The 27,678-nt window shown below is 39.7% G+C and overlaps 1 protein-coding gene across 1 annotated transcript in view; it reads left to right on the top strand.

Moving 5' to 3' along the window:
* Positions 1–27,678, top strand: part of PLXNA2 (plexin A2) — a 157,911-nt gene that overhangs the window by 103,868 nt on the left and 26,365 nt on the right. The window contains exons 5-16 of the mRNA XM_053457648.1: positions 2,563–2,663; positions 4,147–4,270; positions 4,533–4,686; positions 5,564–5,660; positions 7,907–8,021; positions 10,092–10,292; positions 11,493–11,589; positions 12,269–12,459; positions 17,860–18,011; positions 20,548–20,665; positions 22,982–23,118; positions 27,229–27,396. Of these exons, the coding sequence (XP_053313623.1) occupies positions 2,563–2,663; positions 4,147–4,270; positions 4,533–4,686; positions 5,564–5,660; positions 7,907–8,021; positions 10,092–10,292; positions 11,493–11,589; positions 12,269–12,459; positions 17,860–18,011; positions 20,548–20,665; positions 22,982–23,118; positions 27,229–27,396 (1,655 nt within the window). The remainder of the gene's footprint in view (positions 1–2,562; positions 2,664–4,146; positions 4,271–4,532; positions 4,687–5,563; positions 5,661–7,906; positions 8,022–10,091; positions 10,293–11,492; positions 11,590–12,268; positions 12,460–17,859; positions 18,012–20,547; positions 20,666–22,981; positions 23,119–27,228; positions 27,397–27,678) is intronic.

Below are 27,678 nucleotides of genomic sequence, written 5' to 3' on the forward strand. Positions count from 1 at the left end.
TATACTTTCTGTAAGTGATTAACCCCTTCAATCCCAAGGGTTTTTGGTACCTCAAAGCCCAGAGCAATTTTGCCATTTTTGGGGTATGTCGGTTTAGCGATTATTCTCTGTTCCTGTGAATAGTGTACATATGTAAACTATATATTGTTTTTTCAAGGAGAGATAGAGCTTTCATTTGATACCATAGTTGGATGATTAGCAGAAAATTTAGAATGAGAAATTTAGTAAAAACTAGCGAAGATTAGAAAAATAAACTAATTTTTTTTTACATTTTCCCTCTGAATCCTCACAAAATAAGGTAAAGTGATGGAAAATCCCCTCCAAGTTTATCAATTCAGGTTTCCTGATTTCAGAAATACCTAATTTATAAAGATTTTCCAGACTTTCCCAGCACCAGGGAGCATACTATTAGGTGTACAATTTTGTATAATTTTTATGCCTATGGCTTAACGGGTTTGGAGGTTGTGAACGGGGGCAGGAGCGTTACACTGGGTAGATGTTATGCTAGGGCAATGGGATGTAAGGTTTTTTTAAGAATTTTTTTATTATCTTTTTTTATATATTTTTTTTAATTTTTTTTTTATTTTAATTGTTTTAAATTTTTTTGTATTTTTTAAATTTTTTTTTTTACACAGTAATGGTAGGAGGTCCTCCTAGGGACCTCCTGAACATGCCAGTGATGTCACAGTGACATCACAGCTTACATTATAAATTTTTTTTGTATTATTTATATTATTATTTTAATGATTTTTTTAATATTATTTTTTAAATGAATTAACTTTTTTTTTTTTCAGCTTTTCTCTTACAGGACGGGAGGGGGAGTGAGAGAGATGGTCTCTCACTCCCCTCCCCGCGATCCCCCTGCACCGATCACACTGTGATCTCTATGCAGGTCCTCACAGACCTGCATAGAGATCCTAGCGTCTCTGTGCCTCATCGGAGGGCAGGATATCCCCGCAGGGGATATCCTGGCCTCCGATGACCTTCCGGGTTACGTCAGCAGTGACGCAACCCGGAAGGGAATGCCCGATCGCGCGTTTGCAACTGCGCGATCGCGCGATCGGGCAGTTTACCGGTAACAGCTTACCGGCTTTCATGCCGGAAGCTGTTACGGGCGATCGGACAGCAGAAAGCCGGCAAAGCCGGCTTCTGCTGTCAGTGGGGAGTCCAGGCTGTCAAACGACAGCCTGGTCTCCCGTGCAGCGGCAGGGATGTGTCCCTGACGCTGCACGAAGGGCTGGACGTACCGGGACGTCCATAGGGGTTTCTTTGTGGGCGTTTTTTGGACGTCCCGGTACGTCTATAGGGGAATGAAGGGGTTAAAAGATAGGAATGTGCGGATCTTTGAGCACCATCATAGTCAGGCATAACTAGAGCTAAAGGAGACATCGACTCAAGCTAAAATCAAAATTACGGTATATTCCATTACACATATGTGTCATGCTGTGTGATTGCATTTTAAAAAAATATTCAAGAACAAAGGCTTTGAGAGTGGAACTGCACCATAAGAGGCCACATTATAATGTCATTTTAGAAGTTTTTTTTTTCATTTTCCATCTCTAAGGACATTTGAATCTGCGAGTCAGTGACTGCGAAATCCCATTGCAAAGTTCATCAGGAATCGTGTTCCAGCTGCTGGAGTGATAGATAGGTTTAATTACACTGAATTACTGCGGCAGCAACCGCTCCGCTCTCCCCAAAGTCATTAAAAAGAAAAGATTTTTTTTTCTGGGCTGGTCACTGGCCCAGCTAGGGCCTTCTGAGTGGACGCCTAGGGGTTCAATGTAGGTCTGGAGGTCCGAGGTCAACAGCAGCCTAGCCATGTCATCTCTGGCTGATTTCCTCCGAGTCTTACAGGCTTGGGCTTCGTCTGGATCGGCAGTTCATTGGCAAGCTCTCTGACTTTAAGCGGAACGCTACAAATTACGTTCGCACTGTCAACTCTTTTTGTGACCTTGTCTAAGACCATAAATTCCCATCTCCCTCAGGCAGAAATAAATAGAGATGGAGATTTGTGTACACTGGCAATCCCATATTCCCATTATCCCATTATAATGACTACAAACCAGCATTGCCAAAATCTCATGCATCTTGTGCTTACTGTGAATAATTAAACAGCACGAAAACACAGAGACTTATTTTGTTTTATGCTATGTGCTTCTGGGGAAGTGGTTCTGTAGCCATAGCAACCAGTGCAATGCGTCTGCTGATTGGACTTCATAGCGAGCCACTATGGCGATTGAAACCAGTTTTCAAGGTTTGCACCGGAATCACTTTTTATCGCCTTATTATCATGCAAGCTGATAATAGCATATTGCTGTTTTTGAGAAATTATATAAACATCATAAGGGATGAGAACATTTTTTACCAAATAATATTTTTTAGTATCGATTACCCCTCAATATCTATGGGCAATCCAAAGGCCTAACGCACCAGTCAAATGAACAAAAAAGGCTCAAAGAGGATATCAAGGATGCAATTGAGGGATAAAGTAGTTCAGAATTCAATATATAAGACATAGATGATCATAACTACAGTAAAAAGCATCAATTTCTTTTTCAGGTTTCCAGGATGGCGGTGGAGACTTGTGAACAATATACAACGTGCAGAGAGTGTCTAAGCTCCGGGGATCCTCACTGCGGCTGGTGTGTGCTGCATAACATGTAAGTATCGGTGCTTAAGGCCGAGGCATGTATACCTACGTATGTGAAAGGATGCCATGTGGGCATGAAATAGATTAAAAAATCAAGTAAACAAATGCTATCATAATTGTGATTTCCTTAGATGCAAAATGATGATTCATTTGGAAGACCATACTTGCGTCTAATCAGAGAGTATCTCTTTGGTGAATACTTAATTGAAGTAATTTAACCATTGTCTAAATCAGGAAACTCCAGGCTTCCATGGCCACAAGCTTGGGGAGATTCGGCATAATCAAAATATTTGCAGTTGATAGAATTACTTGTGTCCCAGCAAGAATGTACAAAATCCCTGGTCTTTTTGGTAGCCCTCGACACAATCCTGCTCTAATTTCTGTCCCCTGTACAAGACGGTACAGACCCAAGACGGCTTCATCTATGATCAGGCTGCCGTTGTCTCTATGTTATAAACAAGATAGAAGATGATAAAACAGCTTAGAAAACGTTATCGAGCCAGAGTAACGGCAGCCACTTAGCATTTATACCCAACATAAATACCACAGTACACAGAGAGTTTCAGGAGAGCATTAGCTGGACAGAATGACACACTGTTTTCTGGCAGTATGGGAGCCGTGTTCATTTCGGTGGCTTTTAACAAGTTAGACAGGTGTCATGTTGGGTTTACGTAGAGTTTGTCTGCCAGAAATTCTATATCATATAGTGAGTGGAACGTGCTTATCTCATCAAGATACTGAACTATAGAACTACAATGGGTTTAGTGTTAGTTTTGTGTAAAATGGTCGGTGGTTCTTAATGACATGCCTAGAAGTTTCAAACTAAGTGAAGCTCAAGACTAATACTAATTTAGTAGTCTAATGACTTCTCAACTGTGGTAACCACCTAGACCTAGAAGCCCACAGTTGTTGTTGAGGAAGGGCATTTAGAAAGTATTATAGTACACTAAACTCTAACGTTTGTGATAAAGTGGCAATTAATAATTATAAATAAGAGAAAGAAAATCTTTATCTAATTATAGATAAAGAAAATCTAACTACAAAATGTCATTTCTTTTTTTGTCCATTAAAAACACGCACACACAGTTATATTTAAGAGTTTTACTAGATGGAGAATAACCATACATTTTACTGAAATATTTTTTTCTTCTTTTAATGTGATTATAAACAACAGGTGGTGCGTTGTATGCTGTCGGCTAGTAAAATTTAATCTGCAGTAGGTATAGTTTTAACAGTGCCACACGATTCCAAATAACCCTTTCTTAAAAAGAAGTGAAAGCTCTAGAATTTGCCCTTAAAGTGCAATCATTTCCATGTCATTGGTGGTAAAGAAAGAGAAAAAACAATAGATTTTACTATGGTAACCGGTGCTATCTTCTGCAGTCTGGCAGTTGAAAAGGAACAACTACATTATAATATTTGTGGTGGAGAATTAATAAAGAAATTCCATTTAAAGCTAAAATCCAAGTCTAATGGATTGCTTCCTTCCGCAGGTGTTCCCGAAAGGATAAATGTGAGAGAGCAGAAGAACCATTTCGATTTGCAGCCAATATCGAGCAGTGTGTAAAGGTTATCGTCCAACCCAACAGCCTCCCGGTGTCTGAGCACAGCCTACCGGTACGACAAAAGAACTGATGTGCTAAATAAAATGGGTGTGGGATAAAAATGGAAATAGGGTCAATATTTACAGTGTGTGCAGAGATTTAGTGCAGACCCGTTACCATATCTCGCAGTTGGTATATGAACATTTTTCATTGTAGAGCTCTGCAGACATCTTCAGGGTCAAACGTTAACATCTTCAGGGTCAATGGGTTGGTTTGAAGAAAGGAATCCATCAATGGATAATAAAGAGGGTTGTTTGGTGTCTTTCTCTTCACAGCTGACATTTGAAGTCAGTGATGTTCCTGATCTCTCGGCTGGAGTTATATGTTCTATCGGTAACCTCACCCAGGTTGAAGGACGGGTGTATGGTAATCGCATTGTATGTGTATCACCTGCTGCAAAGGATGTTCCCACAATACCCTCAGACCAAGGTGAGTTCCAGCAGAGATGGCCCTACCAATAAAGACGTTTGAACCCTTACATAAAACCACTGCAAACCGAGAACCGACAATTAGCATTATCTGTTACCGAAAGCCTCTATTTTATTATAGATCACCAGTATCAGCCAATGCATTCCCATAATTCCACTGCATCTGCAACATGAATGACAAAAAATCTGCCAGCTTGGAGAAGATTTCTTTTTGTGTTGAAGCTTTAGGCCCAGCTGGGAGCCTGTATTTACAGAAAAACATGGATTATCCCTTTTAGGGGACAGGGAGAGTAGGGGATTACGTCTTGGTGTCAAGACAAAAAGAGCATAACAGAGCAGTTAATATATCTTTTTTAGAGGAATCTCTAACAAGAGGAGTCCCGCTCTACTTGTCAGTTGGGGTTCTTAAAATGCGTTGCTTCCAAGCTTCTATATTTTTCTGTCCAGCTCTTAAATTTCACGTAGATTTGTCCAGTGCTCTGTGTACATCCATTAAACATGGTCCATAAATAGAAATGCACATGCTCAGTATACTGCATCAGCCCCACGAACAGCAGGTGCGCAGATTAACCTAAACTAACAAGGAAATTAAATCCAGAGTTCATTCAGAGTAATCAAACCGCATTGAAGAATACTGCTTGTATTGAGTTCTGGAATGATATATTGAATGAGAGTTTATATATATATATATATATATATATATATATATATATATAGTTATATATATATTGTACTGGTTATGTACACTGCATATATGCCATAACACATTTGTCAGATGGTACCATGTTTACATGTTTATAATCCACACAGTAATCCAACAGATTTATTCTCCGTATGTCTTCGTATCCCTTTGAATTATCTTTGTTTTGCCCCTGTAGACTGGTTTGGGGTGGAACTTCAGCTGATCTCCAAAGAAACTGGGAAGACTTTTGTCAGCACAGACTTCAAATTCTACAACTGCAGTGGCCACCAACTGTAAGAATGTCTGCTTTATTAATGATCTGAAAGGTTTTATTTTCTGATTATCATGGGGGTCGGGTATAGTATTCAAACTGGAATTTTTTTCGATGGATCGAGGGTGTGTGAATGCGCATGGAAAGGTACATAGCAGCGATTGTGAATGAGGCTTACTAGTAGCTAACATTATACACTATTAACAGTATTAACATTATTAATATAGATCATTAGCATTTGTAGGAATCCGGTTTGCATGATACAATTCATTTTCTAGATGGGTTCTACTCGTCTTAGTATGGTTTGCCAAGTGTGTGCCAATGAAAAACTGGTGGCTCACAGTAATTAGAGCTGGAAATACAGACCTGAGAGATTCATGAGAGGTTGTGTCAAGCATACTTTATTTTGATTAATTGATAAAGGCATTATTTATTTGCAACACTCTTCACTGACTTTGCCAGTTATGCCAACCACAGTATGGCTACAGTGGGCAGCCATTTTGTTTTTCTCACATACTTTACAGCAAGTGTGTATTCTTGTTTTTTTCCCATACAGCTGCTTTGTGAAAACGGTGTTCTCTCACAAAACATCTGTGAAAACAAGATGGTGGCTCTCCTTACCTTTATTTTTATGATCATATAAAAAATACATCGGTTATTGCCCATGTCAATTTTAAAAGATAAAAAAACCTTACAAAATACAATATACATTTTTCTAAAAATGCTCATAATATTATTTCTACATATTTTTTATTTTAAGAGGTTTTACACATCAATAATAATAAGAATGGCAGATTGTCAATGTACCCTTTTTCTGTTATATTTTGTTATCAATGTCTAAGCTTATTCTTCATCACTATAACATGTCCTGGAGGTTCGCATACAGTGAAGCATTACCCGAATAGTTTACAAATTCTCATTATTTTATACAATTAAATGTTTGGGGTTTTTTTTTTTTTTTTTTTATAAAGCATTAAAATTAACTTGATATAAGTGTCCTCATTAACAATTCCAATAATGATTCCTTTTTCTTATGAATCCCCCAATACTGCATGAGTTCGCCAATGGAAAAACCAATACTGCATGAGTTGGCTTATAGAGAAACCTCCCTGATAGGAATTTTGTGTCAGTAACTGCTGAGCTTATGGCTTTCAAAAAAAAAACCCCCAGAGTGATTTAATGACCACGGGTTGGAGGGCACAGCTGAGAGAGAGCGACAGTAAGATGATGTATGTAACTCAGGTGTTTAGATATGCCGTGGTATAAATATTGAAACCATGTTGATGGATGGAATGTGCCACAAGTGTGTAACCGGAGATGGTAATAGCAAATATCTGTATATTTAATGTATGTCAATGTGAGGCAGTGTTTATGCTGCTCGAGTCATATTTGGCTTCAGGGATCCTGTATTGTTTATCCTCAGAAATGGCCACTATATATGCAGAGGAAGCTTATGTTTACACAAGTTGGCTGGTTCCAGAGATGTCCGTCTCCCCCCCCCCCCCAAAACCTCTTTGGCTTGCATGAAAAAATAAATATTGGATCTTAGAAAGAAAGCAGGGCATGGGGAGAAGACCAGATTGCAGCTCGCACCATAATCCATTTATTTAACCGTTTCTTTCGGTTGTTTTAAAATCCTTGCTATGGGAATTATCCGACATCTCTGTGTAATCCCGATCTCTATGTGGTGGGCCCTGCATATCAACGTGTCATCAGCCTGTCTATCTTCTGATCCATCATCGGCTATTTAATCACCCTGCTAATATACATACAGGGATGTTTATAAAAACACGCAATGTTTAAGGCAAGTCGTCTAAAACCTACCATTAATATCGTTATGACCATTTATTATGTCGGCCGCAGATGACTCTAAGCCCCTTCTCAATGCGGTTCACTGCTATTTAGGAAACTGAGAAATAATGGAGAATTTATACGTCTCCCGTGAAACATCAATACTAGACAGTGCTGGGTGTGTGGTCCTGTCTGGCACAGACTTTTATAAGCAGACTTATACAATTAGGAACCTTTTTACATTTGTACCTTATTGAAGGCTGTACAAATCCCACAGGGTAGGTAGCCTTGGCTTCTGCCGTTTTATAGCTTACTTGACAAAATGTACAGGAACATGAAAATAGTTTGCACTTGCGAGTTTACAACGTGCTGATAGACAATAATTACATGCAAAATGGGAATAGATTAAAGTAATAAGAGATATTCAGCCCATATTTATAACATTTCTCTTTTCTCTTCTACCAACTTCTTCTAAAGCTGCCTGTCCTGCGTGAACAGTGCGTTTCGCTGCCATTGGTGCAAATATCGCAACCTCTGCACCCACGATCCAACTACATGCTCCTTCCAGGAAGGCCGCGTCAACGTCTCAGAGGTAGGACGGTTCAAGAAGTTTAGATATTTAGAAGGACAGTCTAGCCATCAAACTGTATTTTTTTTGAATGCAATTAAATCCATGCAAATTAAAACACATTCTGGGGTTAAAAAATGAGATTTCTTTCTCACTTAACTCGTCCCCCAGCTTCTGCTGCTAAAACCGGGAAGCCTTAGTATGTAAGCTTCTTGCACATGCTCTTTAGCACTGTCAATGAAATTAACGGAAGGAGCCAATCATGTGTATATTTGCAAAACATCATGTGTTCGTATACCATACATGTTACTGGCTTCTGCTACTTTTATTGATTTCAGCGAGATATAGGTCCCATTTCCAACATTCACTAGAATGGGGGTTCTACTGAGCATGTGCAAGAAGTGTGCTGAAGAATGCTCCCTACTTTAAGTAGAAGCAGCTGGAGGAGGAGTTAAATGAGACAGTCTCCTAAAGCTATCTCCAACAACTTTAGGATGCATGTACCTGTTTACCTGTAGTACCATGTGCTGTATTTAACAAGAAAAGGGACTGGAGTGCTTTTGTAATTTTGCTGTAGAATACAAGTTCAGTATTTCACCATCTGGTCAGTTAAAAATAGTTTAGCGCCAATAGTAACTCTGTGAAAGCCATATGGCTAATATCTTATCCAGAAAACATTGCAACTGTACCAATGCTAGAAATGTTCCTGGCATTAACCCTTTTACATTTATAAAGGTATTCTGTCTGAAGAAATGTACAGAGGGTTGTATGAGTTGTCACTGACCAATACTGGCCATGAGAGTAAAAATCTGATATTTGCTTCAACATGCAAAGGAAGTGAGAACATGTTATTGTGACACCTCCTGTAGGTGAACCCCGGTTCATCTGACCCCTCTTCTGGTTGTTGGAGAGAAAAATGATTTGCGCATGTATCCATGCCACCGTACATTTCCATACCATACAATTCTTAGGCAACTGATTGGGGTTCCCTCAGAGGATGGTGTGGATGTGCTGGTGCCATCACAAAGGATCCTTTGGCTCACTCTGCATGTGCAATATCTAAAATGATGTATGATTTGTTTTCTGCATCATTGTAGTTGACAATAGAAAGGTTATTCATTATATTTCCATACAAAAACAATTCAACAGAAATAGTTCCAGATTCCACTGTTATTCAAGCCACAATATTATTTAATGACAATCTCAAGTGTGCTTAGGTGCTTTGCGACAATGAAAAAAATAATTGTATTCCGGCGCTGTGTATTTCTTATCCCCGGCCTAATGCTGTTTAAGTTACCAGAGGATAGTGACGAAAGCTCTGATGGATTGGCTGCTTTCTCAAGGGTTGTGCTGCATGCAAGGAGCTCTCTAGCAGAGCAAGTAATGAAATTAGTTAAAATATTCAGTGTGTATATATATGCATCTCCCTTGGGGACAAAAGTCCTGCAGAATGCAAGTTAACCGTACTGCTGCAGAACAGAAACAGAGGTACCTCTTGTAGCGCTTGCATAACAGACAGATTAATGAAGCATACGCAGGCATACTTTAATTAACTTAAACACTTGTCACTGTCGGATGCCTGCAAGTGTTTGAGGGAAAGGGTTAACACAGTCATAGGTATTCTGTGATCATAGGCTTCCAAACGTCTCGGACCTTGGCGTCTTCATCGTATACTGTACGTCTATAAGTCTGGCTTTATACTATTGGCAAGGCAAAGGCAGAAAACCTGCTCAATAAAAAGGGTTAGAAGCTTTATGGCTTGGAGAATATGCGGGGATGGATTTGACTACCATTGTCCCAACAAAACAAAAACAGTCTGTTAGGGATATGCCTAGTGTTCCTAATTCTCCTAATTTACCCAATACTTTAAGTTTTGTACACAGAATATCACACCATGCTTTAGGTTTTTTCCTGGTATCACAGCTGATGACTGTGAGGGCATCTAGCTCTATTCTGGAGCCATGGGAGCTCATAATGTCATTGCATTGTGTTTACAGAATGTCAACCTGAACATGTCTTCCTCATTCATACATGTCTTCCTCATTCATATCACTCATGAAAGATATTGTAACCATTTTGTTTCCTGTGTCCCAGGACTGCCCCCAACTGGTACCCACTGAAGAGATCTTAATCCCTGTTGGAGAAGTAAAGCCAATCACCCTGAAGGCCAGAAACTTGCCACAACCACAGTCCGGCCAGCGGGGTTATGAGTGTGTGCTGAACATCCAAGGGGTGGTGTACCGCATGCCGGCATTACGCTTCAACAGTTCCAGCGTGCAGTGTCAGAACAGCTCGGTGAGCGTTATTCCTAATACATAAATGTTAATTCTTTACTTATAGGCAACGTAGAAGGTCATTTCAGGTATTCTCTCAATATATTCATTAATATGGAGGCAACAATATATGCAGTACTTTTTACAGTATGTGCCATGGCAAAGTTAAATTGACAGAGACAACCCGATACAAAGATGCTTACAAACGACGGAGAGTTAGTTATCGTGAATCAACTTTTTGGTCAGATGTTCCCCAAAAGATTCATTTTTGTATATAGCTCAGCCAGCTTATAAGGGCAGAAAAGAAACTAAATGATTTTATATCACATACAATCTTAAAATTCTTAAATAACCACATTTTCGTTCTTTGGTCTGTGTTGTCCTAGGCAGACCAAAATAATGCCGCTGTGTTCCTACACCTTGAACCATTGTAAATTAGGATTCTGTTTTGAGAAGATGGAACATGTTATCTGGCTTTTCCCTGTCGCAGCCTGCGGGGGGTCATTTGGAGGAATACGACAGCAATCTGACAAAAGGGTTGAAGCAAAAAGCTAATTTACAACAGACTGATAAAGCAGAACGGGAAGTCTTATCAGTCTGTGCGAGTCCCAGCTTACGCCAACTTCATAGAATTCCTAATACAGTTGCTTCTGGCAGTGCGAGAGAGTGCGAGAAACACACAGAAAAACATTAAGCGCTTAAAGTAAATAACCAGGTTCCCTGGATAAACAGCTAGAAGCAACACTGTCTGCATATAGGTTAAATATTTTGGGGTAAACGCCATGCCAGGCAGTGGTGGAGTACAATATGTGGGATACATGCGCCCTGTTAATGGAATTAATGAATAGCCCACAAGACCAACCGAGATCAACAACTGCACCCATAGCAGCAGCTGTTCAATGTGGTTTGGATCCGATGAGAGTAAATGGAGTTGTAGTCTAACGGTGTCTGTAAACAGCAGGTCACAAATTTTCAATATGGGGGAAAAAACATACATACATACATAGTATCGTATTGTTACGGAAAATGATGAAAGCATGATAAAATAATGGAGAAATAAAGCACAAAAAAAAGTTATATATATATATATATATATATATATATATATATATATAACAGTGAAAATGTGTTTATTAGGATGTTATTTGCCCTGTTATTAAATTCCTGACAATATCTCAACTGTTTGTTATGAGACATTACTAACTTATTTATCCATTTTCAGTATATCTATGAGGGAATGGATATAAGCGATCTCCCAGTGGATTTTTCTGTTGTCTGGAATGGGAATTTTATCATTGACAATCCACATAATATCAAAGGTAACGCAATGTACTTTTTTTTTTTCTTCTTCAAATAGAAACCAGATTTAGCGTTTGCTACATATTTTTTCCATCATATCGGCTACTGGTTACGGTGACCTTGCTTAAAGGCTACATAAAAATGTGTTTAATATTTGAGAGAATTTTGACGCTGATGCTGATTCACATGCGCACCGAGATCTTGACTCTCGAAAGAGGCTTTGGGTTAATGACTAATATGGCAGTATTCCTCAAATCACTGCCTAAAGGAAATAGGGACTGGAACAAGGAATCAAACCAAAATTATATAGTACCGTTTTTCTTAAGTCTGTTTGTACATGTGATGATGTTTGCATATAATTGTCTTTAGGAGGGCCAGATTTACTATCCAGTCGGAAAAAGCTTGCTTCACTGTTGCCCTAAAATATTATATTAATAATGATAATAAAGTATTATTGATGTGGCTTACATTGGGCTGGGAAATGGGCTGCGTATGGTCTGCAGAAGGTTAAGCAGGCCCACTGCCAACATTTTCTAGTTCATAGTGACCTTAAAAATAGCCATGGTATTTTTCTTGCCTCATGGGTATTCTTTTCTTCTTTGAAGAATGGTAGGTGTTCTTCCAGGACAATGAATTATCTGTAATGGTCAGTAATATATTATCATGGTTCTAAGATATCTTTCTCTGGTCTCTCTACAGTTCACCTGTACAAGTGCGCGGCCCAGAGAGAAAGCTGCGGTATGTGCCTGAAGGCTCACCATAAGTTTGAGTGCGGCTGGTGCAGCGGGGAAGGGCGCTGTACTCTACACCATCACTGCTCTTCTCCCCAGTACCAGTGGCTGGACTGGTCCAGCAGGAACGTGAAGTGCACCAACCCACGGATCACCGAGGTGAGTTGGCTGGGTGGATCAAATAGCTGGAGGATGAGAAGGTGCAAAATATACAAATGGGACTCCCAAGTCCCCAAACTGACATTGCTGTTAGGTATTTTTCTTTGAAGTCAATTTGTGATCAAAGTATTGCCTGTGTTAACATTGGGGCCCTAATAAATCATTTTCCTTAAGGCCTCCAAAAACTGTTCCTCAGGGTCAGATAAGATGACATCTAGCAGAGGCAACAGTAGTTAACTTTGACGAATAACTTAAGGTCAGCCAGGTTTTATTTTTGCTGTGAATTCTAGAATAAATCACATGGAAACTTCAAACTTCCTTATATGGTAATAGTGTGTGTATGGGTTCATTTATAATATACACAATATATATTTATATATACATTTATATCTTTGTATTCTTTATACCCACACTACATTCAGAAAAAGAACTAACATTATTAAACTAGAAACGTAAAATAAGGAATATGATGAAATATTTTCTATATAATTTTTTTAATTTGCTCAATTTCTTTTTCTTTCCATGTGTTCTGTTCCATCTTTAACTTCAGTCTCAGACACACAGAATGTCCACGGGCTCATAGCTGTTAATTAAATAAAAGTGTGAGTGAAGTGCATGTAGTGAATCAATACTCTCAGGAAGAACATTTTCTTTCCTTCCTAGGGAGAGGAGCTGGAGATACTCAGGTCAACACAAGGGGGACATACGCTCTCCTGAAATGTCAATCAATAGCATAGCTCGTTTAAATAACCCTAGGGTTTCAGAGTCATCCTATGCGGCAGACACGTTTTGTTCTGATCAGCTGCCCTATCATTAACCCAACAAGCTAGACAGTCTCTTAACCCCTTAAGGACAATGGGCGGTCGCTAAACCCATTGAAAACAATGCATTTTGAGCCCGTACATGTACGGGCTTTGTCATTAAGGGGTTAATATGGCACTTCTATTTATAAACAAATAAATGCTAATAAATTCTGTATCCCTCTAAAGGGACCTGAACATGTAGGACTGGTTAGAGTTCTTTCATTCAAGTCCTAGCCATCTCTCCAGTTTTAGATGGGTCTATGAAAGCCATCTACTAAAGAGTGAAATTTGGCGTACTTCAGTTCTTTCAGCTCATAAGACACGTCTAACAGAGGTAATCCAATGTTCCGCTTTCACCAGAGTAAAATCTTTCCACAATTCCACAGTTTTGGTACATACAAATGAGCGTAACCAAGCATAATCGTGTTCAAGACGCTGATGCGGATTTCTTTTTGAGCAATACAATACAATGAGACTGATCTATTATTGTCTATAGAAAACATTGTTATAAATAATTAAAGCATTTAATCCCGGTATGGATGTTAATGCCGATTTGCCAGTCACTATTCAGCAAGTGCCCTTGATTGCAAACGTTTCTTCCAAGCAACCGCTAACTTTTGGATTTAAACAGACATTTGCCCCAGTGCCAGGTTAGACATACACCCTTGGGGTAGACATTCCGTAGCTTAAGAAACGTTGCCGTATATAACTCCCACCGGAGAAAAATAGGCTATAGAAACTTATTGTTATTGCTACATCGGCCGGCACTTCAGTTCTATGCACAGAAAGCAGGATATCTGCTGCCTCCGGAAAAAAAAAAAGTTTTTTTTCCCTCTGTATTTCAACATGAGGCCTTTTTAAAATAAATGAATAGGGTGAAATATGAACCAATTTTGATTTTCTGGCACCAGTAAAACAGGAGCACATTGCATTTTTTTTCCCCCCAAAGGAAAGCTGCCAACCGATAGAAAAAGACGGGTTTTGGTCTCTTTCTGCTTTCTATTAAAAGGAGTAGAAATCCTTCAGCATTTCCCTGCAGAATAATATGTTACTGGCAGCAAATGCATCAGCTTGTTTCATGCTCCCTCACAGTATATTTTATCCCTGCAAATCTGATCACCGACATTATTACGTTTTTCATGAAAATACAAAAAAAAAAACAGCCATCAGATGCTTTCTGTGTAAATATTAGTAGGTTTGTATTGTTCTATTTGAATTATATAAATATATATATATATATATATATATAATTATAGTATTATGAACTTTGTTGAGAAGTTTTGACTGTTTGTTTTTCATTGCTATTGGCTCGAGTAGCTATCTTCTACTTTTGTACCAGTTTGTTAGTGTGTGTGATTTTAAAATTATTCCACTGATTGCAACATCGCTAGAGAATCTGCTGGTGCGGTATAAAAAAAATGTGATGTCCCTCTTTGGGTCCCAAATGTCTAAGTCCCTCTTTTCTCCCCTGATGAGCTTCTTTAAACGTACATCACAGTATGAATGGAAATTGAGCTATGTTTCACTCTGAAGTTGCAATCAATACTTCTTTAAGTTGTTAAATTTTATTGCAAATCATGTTCAGAGCCTTTAGTGCTATCATTCATTACAATGATGTTCTGATAACCGCAGAATCTTGGTTTTCTGCACTGCTCCGTCTAGTCGCCTCTGCCAGCGCATGAGTTAAATGCCTTATTGCAGAGACAGCGGCGTAAGAAAACCAGTTGAGCGACAGGGTAACCGTGGCATGATTAGTCGGTCTTTTGTTTGGATTTGGCTCCAAAGGCTCAGGCGGTGCTCTGTGCCTATGAGCGGCGCTAATCACTACGAAATCCCCTGCAGGGTTCTTTCTGTGTCGCATCCAATGGCAAAGGTCATTGGAAATGCAAGTCATCAGACATGCACCGGGGAGCAGATGTGCCCATTGACAAATCGATTTGATGGGGAGTAGGTGGGGGGTTGGATGGAAACCAAGGCCTCCCTTGACTGCTCCAGTCTACAGGATACCTCGACAACTGTGGTGCCAACTGGAGCAGAACAGCCAGTCCTATTGTGGCCTCCATTTGGGCCCCTGCCCTATGTTCCCGCTGATTGTTAACCTTTTTAAAGGCTAATTCTGTAGTCCAGGAAAAATAGATTAATGTGGTGTCTTGCAAGATGTATTCTGTCTTGAGATGATGAGATGATGCTTCTGCCATGTTCAGTTTAGTTGTCCTGTTGATGAATCCTCATTCGCTTCATTTCTGGAGCCTCTACCCTATCTTCCAATTCTGACCCGAACCTGCCATTAAAACATTAATAGTGCTTTCTAAGCTGCATTTCTTGCCTCTGTGAATTGTCCTTATTCATCCTGCTTAAAGGCTACAGCCTAGCTTCACCTTAAACTGCTACAGCTGATCCTGGTGACTTACTCTTACATTCAGTAGAGACCAGGGATTGTGAAATCCTATGTGTGTGTGTGTGTATATATATATATATATATATATATATATATATATATATATACATACATACATACATGTATATGTGTGTGTGCATAAATACACTACTACTACCACTTTTGGGGTCACTTAGCTGTTTTCATGGAAAACAAGAAAATCACAGGCTGTGTAACATAATAGCAAAAAGGTTTTCTAATGACCAATTAGCCTTTTAAACTTAAGCTTGGATTAGCTAACACAACGTGCCACTGGAACACAGGAGTGATGGTTGCTGTACACATATGAAGATATCCCATTCAAAATCAACCTCTACGCTGTACTTCTGATAGATTTTATGTTATTTTCTTAGACAAAATGTGCTAACGTTTAAATGGTAGTATACTATATATATATATATATATATATATATATATATATATATATATACACACATTGTATATATCAGTATACTTAATGCGTGTTCTGATTACCATAACATGCCCTGCATGAAGATGCTAGGGGCTGTTCTGTCAGAATGAATAATCAAGTCCCTCTCTCTTGTAACAATTAGGCTGTAAATGTGCTTTTTGCTAGGAGGGGAAGCTAAGAATCGAGGAGAGAGGGGCTGCAGCGCGCACAGCTTATGGCTCCTCTTCTCATCCTTCGCAGCCGCTGCTGCATCCCTGTGTTTGACTCTTTCTCATCCAGACGATTGTGACAACCTGCTACAGTTTGTCGGGTAGCTTACACAATCACTGCTGACTTCTTATGTCAGTATATATTAACACACACATATAGATATATGTATGTGTATATAAAAAAATGCTTGTCATTTACTTTAGGCTAGGAATTATTTTTCATTACTTGCATAATGACCCATGTTATATGTGGGCAATATACTTAATTACTCGAAACATGCAAATGTTATATATACGGTATATATATATATATATATATATATATATATATATATACATATATATACATGTCCATGTGCGTGCGGTGGTGTGTACACTATGGTGGTGTATGTTGTTTTTATCCTGCGTTTCTCCAGCTGTAATTAATAAAACTCATTCTGTCCCAGCCGGGGGCTGAGCTGTGACACAGTTACTTCCAAACTGCTCAATTAGCGTCCAGTGGAATGTAGGTCACAGAAAAAATCCAGTATTTGCTGTTCTTACAACCCCTTCAGTGCCCGGAGCGCCATGTGGTGCATATAGTATGGTAGAGTGGACTGCATTATTATGGCATTACTGCCGTCTAGTTAGAGAATACTTTAAAATCCAAGTTTAGCGTAATTCCCCTCCATTTCTCCATATACTTCCTTCCTCGACCTGTCCGGTGCAGCAGAAGAGCTATTTTGTACTGGCTGAAACAAGCCACTTGTGGATGGATGTATATTACGCTATAGGGTAACGCACTGCTTTCTCAGGTGTCTTTCCTTTCATTATCATCTGCTGACTGCCGAGCCCCGCTCCCTGGCGAATATGAAATTATTCTGTAGCCGCGAGATCCGGATAAATCACTGACTGTGACCCGGTGAATATTCCCCCAGGGAGTCATGTTTATTAGAAGCCGCAGGGCAATGGCTCTACATATCGTGGAGGAACGGTGCTCTGTCACACTGCTAAACTGCCCCGTCCTCGCTGTAACCTTTAGCTGTCTCCCTCACCTCATTGCCAGGGACAATGTAAGACATTCAAGCGGAATCATCAAGGCACATTCTGCAGAGTGAATTACCTTTTAGTGACTGTGTATTCTTGTATAGAAGTGATTCAAACACCCATGTAACGTTTGTGATGCCTTCATAATGAGACAGACTCAAAGCAAGATAGTGAAGATGTATTTTGTTCAAGAAACTAAATCCAATACAGTACACTTACATTGAAGATCTTGCCTTCAAAGACTCTTCTTCAAAACAAGCAGCCATGCCTTCTATGGCATGAAAAGTAATTATGATAATGAATATATTTTTGCACAGAGGGAACTTGGTTTCCATTGAGTGAATGAGGGCTTAGCAAGTGGATCATCACATTACTCCAAAATACTGTATTAATATTCTATATTTAAGTGTATGCAGACAAGTCTGCTGCCTTTTTAAGTGGTTGACATTTTAATTAATGGTAAATAGTTGTTAGACATATGCTCCCAATGACGGTGTTCTGTCTCTTTCATAGATTCTCACTGTGTCTGGACCGCCTGAAGGGGGCACCAGAGTCACCATCCGAGGAGTCAACCTAGGATTAGACTTCTCCGAGATTGCTCGCAATGTTCTGGTGGCAGGTGTCCAGTGCACACCTGTAGAAGAAGAATATATCATTGCTGAACAGTAAGTTACCTCTTTCCTAAATGCTCTGAATTCCTTTAATTTATGTTAACTCAGAACAATTTACACATTGAAAACCAGAACAGACTTAAACTGTAGTTTTATAATTGTCATCAGCTACTGTATATTGGATCATATTGTTGTAGGTAAGACATCATGGCAAATCTTCCGCTGTTGGCTAGTTGCCGTATTGGGTGGAGTGATTTGAATGCCCACTTTCTTGACCTGCTTTAATACGCGTCTCCAAACCAATGGGACTGATTGCCAAACAAAAGACATCATTTACTTAAATCTGTGACAGTTCCCCTTTACACCCGTCTAAACTAGCTATAAGCATATATTTGTGTTTCCTTGGCCCCCACGTGAAATCCATCTCTTGCCTCAATCTCCAGGGAATCCTAAGTATTGCTGGGCTCTGGCAATCAGATAATGGTAGGTAAGCTAAAATTGGAGATAATTCATGTATTGTACTAGGTATAAATGTCAGAGAAAAATGGCAAAGCAGAGCGGGGGCGTGCGCTGGAAACCCTCCGAGTGAAACATATGTGTACTGTGATGTGGCCTCAAGTCTATTTATAGGCTGAGTTATGATGTGCGTGATGGGTTCTCATGATGCAGCTTTTCTGACAGTATAATGTGTACATATTGTACACATAGTGTACATATCTGAATGCACTTTATAACGACTAAGGGTTTGTGTTTATACACAAAGCAAAGCTGAGCAGTTTCTTGATGAATCACAGCTTATGGGTTACTCAGAGGGAATATTGGCAGTCAGACCTATAGAGAGATGGACACATTCAGAAACATGGAAGGAAGGGATGCTATGCTATGCTATACACACACAGATGTGTTAGGACGTAGCAAGAACGGAAAGAATGATGTGAAAGAATGAAGGGCACATAACCCAAGTAGGACACAAAATTGAATTACTTTAAACAAACGCTAGCACCATTAGAATAAATGCCTGCTTCATTATCCAGTGTAGCTACATGAACCTTTGACTTATTAGTAAAAAGATAGTAACATATGATATGTAAGCATAGCCTGTCCTTAGCCTACATATATATGACATGATATCACACATATATTTAATAAAATTGTGCAAACACCTGCTAATCATATACATTTATTCCTACAATGGTTCATTGACCACTCTTTAAACAAAAGTCACGTGTCACTTTGCAGCTAAACGTGGGGGATCCGTAGCACATAGAGGACTAGGTACCTTCCTCGTGTATTGGCTGGTGCAAGGAGCTTGCTTGTGGTATCTTCCACATGAATTTTCAGACACTTTACATTACTGGACGGATATTGCCCCTGCACATTCACCCGATTTCTAAGCTACCAGTCGTTTCATCAGACAGAGAAGAAGAACACTCACCAGATCTGCAGATTTTCACGTAATGAATGGTATTATACAGTATATGGACACGTTTCTTTATTCATTTCGTTGTCCAGCGTATTTTATTTCAGAACATTTTGTGTTTGCACCTGTCTATGCACACAGTGTGACAGGGCTGCCTCCCTCAGAGCCCCCACACTTGCACACACATAGAGAGAAAACAAGTGCAGCCGTCAGGATGATAAAGTGTTCCCCCTTTTGTATCCAGACACAATTGGGGATCACAAAGCGGATTTCGTCATCTGTCATGAGAGATGGAGCCAGGCTCAGTCCATCTGGGTCCTGAAACACCTCTAAATCCATACACAAAGTCTGCTTTCCTTAGAGACCGAAATCCTGATGTCCCAATGCTGTATGTGGTGCTTTCAAGATGCACAGCAGTGTATAAATGGTGCCTTGGGTTCCAGTCTGATTTTTTTTGTGAGCTGCTGTTATATTTATTGGTGTGAATCCAGGGGTGACCATCTGGCAATGTGTTGGCTTAATGCAAATCTCTGGGGGCTTTAAAAGGAAAAAAAAGAGGATCAGAGGGCAGCACTTAGCATACTAGGCGAGAACCGACAGAGAGACGCTGGTTAATGGTGCAAGACCAGGGAGAAATGCAACACAGCGACAAGAATAACAAAATCGGTCTGGATGATTTAAAATGCTCATGGATCAGGACACTTGACGTACCCCCTCCAGTCAGTCATTTTTCTAGGACAAATATATTTCATATATTGTTGGCCAATACATGTAACATGCAGTATGTGGGATATATAAAAGTTGCTTAAGGATATTGACATCTTCTTCTAAATTTAAAGACATAATGGAATGAATGTGGGATAATAGAAAAAAGAAGTATGATTAGTCGATTTGCCAAGGGATAAAATTGGCTATTGTCTATGTCAACAGCTAAATTTGAACACTATGCTGGAGAGAGGTCCTGAGATTACAAGCATTGTTAAAGTTTAATTGACCTGAAAGTTTGTGTCAAAGGTCCTTTAAAGACAACTAGTACCACATTGTTTATGGGCCACATCAATAAATTAGTGGAAATGTATCTACAAATATGGTAGCAGTTGTAGTTTGTGGATGAAGTGATACTACAATGGACGATGATTCTTAGCTCTTTGTGTTTGTTCTAAACCTCAGGATCGTGTGTGAAATGGGCAAGGCTCCCCCAGCCTCCGCTTCAGGCCCTGTGCTCTTGTGCGTTGGAGAGTGTAAACCAGAGTTTATGGCTCGTTCTCTGCAACAGTATAGCTTTGTGGTGAGTATAATAATCTTAACTAAAATATCTCTATTATTCTATAATGCCATTCACCTTCTTTCATTTCCCAGCATGTTCTCCTAGATTAGTAATATGTGGGATCACTGCTCCGTATGTAGATGCATGGCAAAGGCTGTGCAGGTGAAGGTCAGACGTTATCAGCACCAGGACATGACGAGCCACATTGGCTATTTCCAAACTGCTTTTCTTCCCAAGAGGACACTCTTATTCCTTCTCTGTTTGCCTGTAATTTACTTTGTTAGTACAAAGATAATAGCCATGATGGAAGCAGTGGCTCCTGTCTCTAATCCACCACACTCTGTCTTCCCTAGCAGCAAATTATAGGTTTGCTCATGCTCATGATAAAATGACACATTCCTTCAGAAAAATCAATGCTAAGCCTTCTGCAGCTCTACTGCACAAGGCTCCCTTTAATCATGTAACAAGCCATAACTGTCACCGCGTGCTTTATGATGTCATTTAATAAAAGTATCCTGGGAAGGACAGATTGGCGGAAGGAGGGAACTAAAAGGAGTTAATCCTATTTAATATGGACATATGAGGGATTCACTTTATATAAAACACGCCATTCTTTCCTGTGCTAATTAATGAGGTTTTATTATGGAATCACTTGGAGCATTCCCAGAACCCTACGTCTTCCACTCTGGCTGACCTTGTTACTCCGCCATCTTCTCTTCCACTTACTGAATATATAGTTGTCAAAATTACTTCACATTCAGTGTCCGCTTTCCTCTCAACCATCTGTCCTGGGTAGTAATTCTAAGTATAATCAGTTCTTTACTTAACATAAGTTTGAATTTCTAATGAGTATAACCACATGCAAGCATTGCATCTACAGTAGTGCTATATATCATACAACAACAGTTCTGTAAACTAAACACCTTCCTTGCTAGCAGAAATGTGATGGCACACAAGCTGGCCTGCACCTTTGTTTCTCCACTTCATAGTCTCCAAACGAAGGCCAAGGGGATAAAATAGGAAACATTGAGTCAATAAATGTTCTCCATTTCCATTGCAGAAAGCCAACTTTGTGACCCTTAACTCGGAGTATTTGGAAGGTTGCAGCATAGGCTTTGGATAGGAGTGGAACCCACCGTGCCCCCTTTAGGTGTACAGCTTTGTACGCCCTTAGTCCCTTTTGCCAATCATGAAGATCATGCACTGGAAGGTTATAGGGTTGCTCATTTTTGATGGACATTTATGCACTTGTTGCTGATCAGCACATGTAAAATAGTGCAGCATGTGGAATGTATAAAGACAGAAGGGAATAGGTTATTCAGTTATACATCCCACATATCCTGAGGCAACATTTTACACGTGAAATGTATGTGCTATGCATGCATGTTATCTAGCTTTAGCTACCTTATATTGTGGCATTGATGTTGAGTCTCTGTAGCCTCTATGGTTCCTGTCTCTGAGAACCCTGCACACGCAGACATCCCCCTCTCCCAGGTTCATGTGTTTCTGCCAGTGGTATTATAGATTCAGCGGCTGCGTTTTCCGAACCCAAAAGTCACAATGCCCCCTCATTATTTCTGATTTATGGTAAGCATGGGGCCATAACAACCTTCCTGAGACCAGTGTGTATCTCTGCATCTCCAACCCTCCCTGCGAAATGACTTATTCCACAGCCTCGGTCTATGCGCCATACAGCTTAGAGCTGTAAATATTGTGCAGAATCAAATTTCGTACAGTCTTTAATATTATTGCATTACTTCAGAAAAATAATAAAACAAAATCACTCCTAACAATAACACCAAAACTGACTGCTTATTGCTGCTGCCTCTAAGTTAGTCTGGGCATAAAGTCGGTAATGATTTAACAATCATTCCGTTTTCCCAGTGCCAGGGAAGGTGCGATCCGGCGCTCTGGGGCTCAAAAGGTTAAACGGTTTGCTGGTTTGTCTGTGGGTTAAAGTGTGCGATGGTCAGTCTATTTTTCTGCCTGTCTACGTTTATTTCTTTTTTTCTCTAATACAGTCAATCTTGTCATTCCCACTGCTCTTTTTTCAACCAGTCTTGCTTTCTTTGATACTGTATCACATTTTTCTACCGGGCGGCAAACTCCATTAGAGCATCTCCATGTCATTAAATTGCCTAATAAAATGGATTGGAACCTTGCAGCAGTTCTTGGCTCGCATCCCTAACACGTCCGATGTAGTGAGAGAAAGCCCATGCTGCTAAAGGCAGACAAGAGCCCTGCAGTTTCATGATGCCTCCTAAATGGATATTTTCCATTTCTGATCTAGCGTTCTTTTCTACATGGTCATTGTTATCTTTGTTTTTTTTTTTCCAGAACCCAACAGTGACCCAACTAAGCCCAACCCGTGGTCCTGAATCTGGTGGAACCATGATAACCATCACAGGCCATAACCTTGGAGCAGGAAGCACTGTCTCAGTAGTCTTGGGGAACCAAACATGTGAATTTTATGGGTAAGAGGGGTAAATACATTTGCTTTATTCTAAAGTGGTCTTCTGAGGAACGGGAAACCTTCATAACATTCTTGCTTTTTTACAGTAACATCATCCAGTCAGCTGTAGGCCTGTGCAAAACAATAATGAAAATGGGTCCCACATAAATTGTGAATTCTGCTATTCTGTGCTATTAACGGCACAATGTTTATTATTGAATGGAGCAGCATACTCCTTAGTGCTGCATAAATTCAGCTGTATAATATTGCTTATTCTGACACTTTTTAATGGTAGGTGAGGGAGGATGGTGACCCAGAGACCAGCCATGAAGATCATAACCGTATATCAGCCTTAAAGGATATTAAATTGGTCGTGAAGGAATATATATATATGAATGTGAAATAAGAAGGGGTTAAAGTATACACCATATGCCAAACAAAATAAATTGTGCAGAAAAATGTCGCCACAAAGAGTGGCCAAAGTTCCAGTCGAAATATATGCATTCTGTTTACATTTTCATGGGCCTCAACAAAGACCTTTTATGGGTTAAAACATTAGCATTAGTGAACAGAGCAAAAGGTAGGGGACCTTCAGAATTTCATTAAAAACGATGCACATCTGCTCCCTTAAAGGCATTAAAGCCTTCTGGTCTGGCTGTACGCTATTGTTTTATTTATATAAATTAATGGCATTAGGGGGAAAAATGCATTCCATAGGTTTATCGGCCCTGTTCCCCTTTCCTATTTGAAGAACACTTTACTTCAGTTATTCTGTAGCGGGGGATTCTGATTAGATGGAGCATTTTATAACAAGATTGGGGCTAATTACAGTTTCCCACTCTGCAGCCTGTGTTCCGAGTTGTGGGTAGATTCGGCATGACGGCATAATAATAGCACGGGAAGCTAATTAACTGATCACAGGGAAGGGGCAAAATCCTGCCAGCTGTAATGTATCGCTCTGGATAGGGCTGCCAGGAGAAAGAGAAGACTATATTCAACCTGAAATGCAGCCGGGTACAGGGAATTTACTGTAAGAAATGATAGGCTGGGAAATCAGATAATGGTAGCCGCAGCCGAGCACAAATAAAAAGTGCTGGGTAAGCAGACATTAAGAAAAAGAATGTGATACAGAAGTATGAGAGAATTAGCATGTGGCATAAAAGATGGTAGTACAACATAGAAAGAAGCAAAGGCTAATATTAAGCGAATGAAAATAAGAATGGGGTATCAGAGGGATAGGAGACGGGGTATCAATCAGGGTCTGGGGGGGCATAAAAAGCATGTGCAAATGGGGTGGGTGTAGAACAAAAGAGATTGCCAGAATTGGGGGTGTGGGGGGCACCTGATGTGGACCGCCTTCACTTAACATCAGGTTAGATTTCCAGAAAAAAGGGGAATGTAACAAATGGTGTATGTTGAGATTATTAGATACTTGACCTAAGATTGTTTTAAAGAAATGACCAGGTATACAATGTAGAGATTGGGTCTAAAAGGGAAAAATGTTTCCAATATAAAACGAGTATTTCTGGAGAGGTTAGGTATGTTCGGGCAGATCATGGTTTAATCCATGGAAGAAGGGAGCAACGTGAAGAAGACACAATAAACATGAAATGTTGCGATTTTAGTAAATTTGGTCTGTAAAGAATTGTGATCTGGAAGTATATGCAAGGAATTCCAAAGCCTCGAAGTATTATATATATATATCAACGCGTAATGATACCTTGAATTTGTACTTTAAAACGTGCTAGTCTTACTGTCAACCGCAGTTTTCTACTGACTCGGCCAAACAGCCCCATCTCGACATTCCTGTTAGGTGACGTGCATGCGCGTCCACACTAAAGGAAATAAAAAGGCTTTCCGATACAGCATCTCCAGTGACCCTCTGTCAGCGGAGAACAAACTGTCAGTAGATACAAATTGACGTCCGGTAGGAAGTGTCAGTCCATGCCAGTTAGCGTCATTGTTTTTTTAAAAAAATAGTGATTTCCTAGAAAAGCCTGGTGCAACTGCCGGTAGCATTTCTTCTAATATACGTGTTTTACGGTAATAATAATGCACAAATCTTGCAAACCGAACACCTGACCTGATCTTACTAGACAATGTGGTTCAGGAAAAAAGATATTGCTCTTTCATTAATTTAGATATTGCTGTCCAGTTTATAAAAACAGCTATAGAACTAACTGTTTTATATAGATATATTTTTTTATTTTTATTTTAGTGCCAGAAGGGCAAATAGCATAATATCCCAAAGTCAGTGGCATATGAGATAACAACACATATTACAAGTTATAGTTTAGTCTTTAAAGGGGCAACCCAGCCATCGTAGTGCTCCCCTTAAGTTGTCCTTTTCTCCTTCTTACAAATGCATGGCCAGATTCAGCAGAACCCCCTCTATGCGTTTGCCCCCCCCAGCTGCTTGACTTTTAGGAGATGCATCTTGCCAGCACAGGCTTGCGCAATAGTTCCAGAGGGTCTTAAGCAGATATTATATCCCAGTGCACAGCGCAGAATACAGACGCATACAACAAAAAACATTAACATTTATAACAGTTTGTATAAGGAAATGTTTGTGCATAAACGGATGATGTTTTTATTATGTTCGTAGTAGCTCTGATAGATTTCATTCATTTCGTTCCAGTTTTAATGATGCTTTTCTTCTGCTACAGTAAAACACATCTTTTGATGCCGATGCCATTCTCCTGAATGGAGGCTCACGAGAAAAGGGTTGCATCTGTTTCCACTAATACGTGACCCTCATAGACTATTGTTAATATCGGTAAATCTGAGGGGCATAACATTTGACCAGAACCTTCAGGAAATATAAAAAGAATGATTTCTCCGCTGGACGTATGCGTCTGCCTTTTTCCATGCATTTAGAAAGCAGGGAGGCTTCACAACAGGCAATTTGCTAGGACCTGGTCTGTATTAAGCCGAGAGGCAGCACAATGAATAAAACACATAATTGTGATTCAGCTTTTCTCTATTCTGCTCAGTAACGTTTATTTTATTGCTGGGTGAGCAGGTGCCTGATCCACACAATCTGTCGGAGTTCATTAAATCTCCGGCCTATGCACACTGCTCTTTGTCAGAGCTCCAGTTAACTTTCTCGCGGATTATTTTATTCTTTGGTATCCGGTGCCCACAATAATATAACCAGCGTGGGGGTTATGCCAGTCCTGTGCCCAGTTGAGCCTCATGGCAACTGTGCATCACAGCAGCTTGGCTGCCTACTGCTTACCTCTCCTTACAGAAGTAAACTCGGATTGAAAAGGGGAATTAGTAGTGATTAATAATATTGCCTGGTTTCAGAAACTCCAAAAATAAATAATCCATGAAAAAAGAAAGACAAATGAATCCAACATGAGATAAGATGCAAATATTTCAGTTCTTACGGTTCCTGTTGCTTCTCCACTCCCCATGCTGTGAGCGACATGCTATTTAAATTATAACCAGACTCATTCCATGTTATGGAATATTTATACACGAAATGTTGAATGTTACCAAAATCTCAAGAAAAGTATATTTAAACCATAGCGTGTAATATAAGTAAAGCAAGACTAAGGCAAGAGGTCCTAACGTCTGGCTTGGTTGCCCTACAGTGACATCTTTGTTTTAGTGCGGTTTAATGCAGACGAAGTGTTTTACATTTCCTTAATCAACCCTTTTGATGTGGGTGGATGGAGTTTATAAACAGTGGGGGAAGAAATATGGAAAGAAGGAGTTGGTGGGTGGGTGGAAAATTAAACATAAAAAATTGAATAAAGACAGAAGGTGGGTAGCAGGTGTTGGAAGGAATCAAGAAGCAAAGTGATACTTACATTGGAGACTACAGAGTATTCATAACTAAAGTTATTTATCAATGCTGCCTTGTAGCACAATAACCTCTGAAAATGTTTCTTTTATTTTTCAATTAAAGAATTATAATGTATTTTCTTTGATATATTATAGCTTTGTCGAATGACCTCGCCTTTAATGTTTAGTATTTTAGGTCTCTTAGTAAGACACAAGAAGTAAAAATAAGGAACATGTGTGTGACATTGAGTTAGTGACACTGGAGTTGTCAAATGAAAAAAACATGGAAATGGGTGGAAAATACTATAAAACAGTAACTAGAAATGTTTCATCTTTGCAGGAGGTCCCTCAATGAGATAGTCTGTGTTTCGGCTCCATCTGCACACGGCTTGGGTACCGTTCTTGTGTCCGTCAGTGTTGACAGAGCCCATATTGAGTCAACCCTGCAATTCGAGTACATTGATGACCCGAAGGTTACACGCATCGAACCTGAGTGGAGCATCGCAAGGTAGGAAATGAGGCCTAATTCAAGGTTATCAGAGACAAGGCTAAAATGGCTGCAAACAAATCCATAGACGGATTCAGGAGAATCTCCCGAATGAACTTGCTGTCTTTCCCTGCTCTCCAGATATTTACATGGAAGGAGATTTGTTTGGCAGAACTCATCTCCTGTGGAGTAAGAGGGGGTGTAGAAAACTCAGTGGGAGCTTTTTCTTTTTAATCATCGCATATCTTCCTTATTTTGTGCAATGTTGAATTGAAGAGTTTGACCTACAGTAAAGAAGCCATT

The sequence above is a fragment of the Spea bombifrons genome, chromosome 2 (genome assembly GCF_027358695.1).
Source record: "Spea bombifrons isolate aSpeBom1 chromosome 2, aSpeBom1.2.pri, whole genome shotgun sequence".
Taxonomy (NCBI): Eukaryota; Metazoa; Chordata; class Amphibia; order Anura; family Pelobatidae; genus Spea; species Spea bombifrons.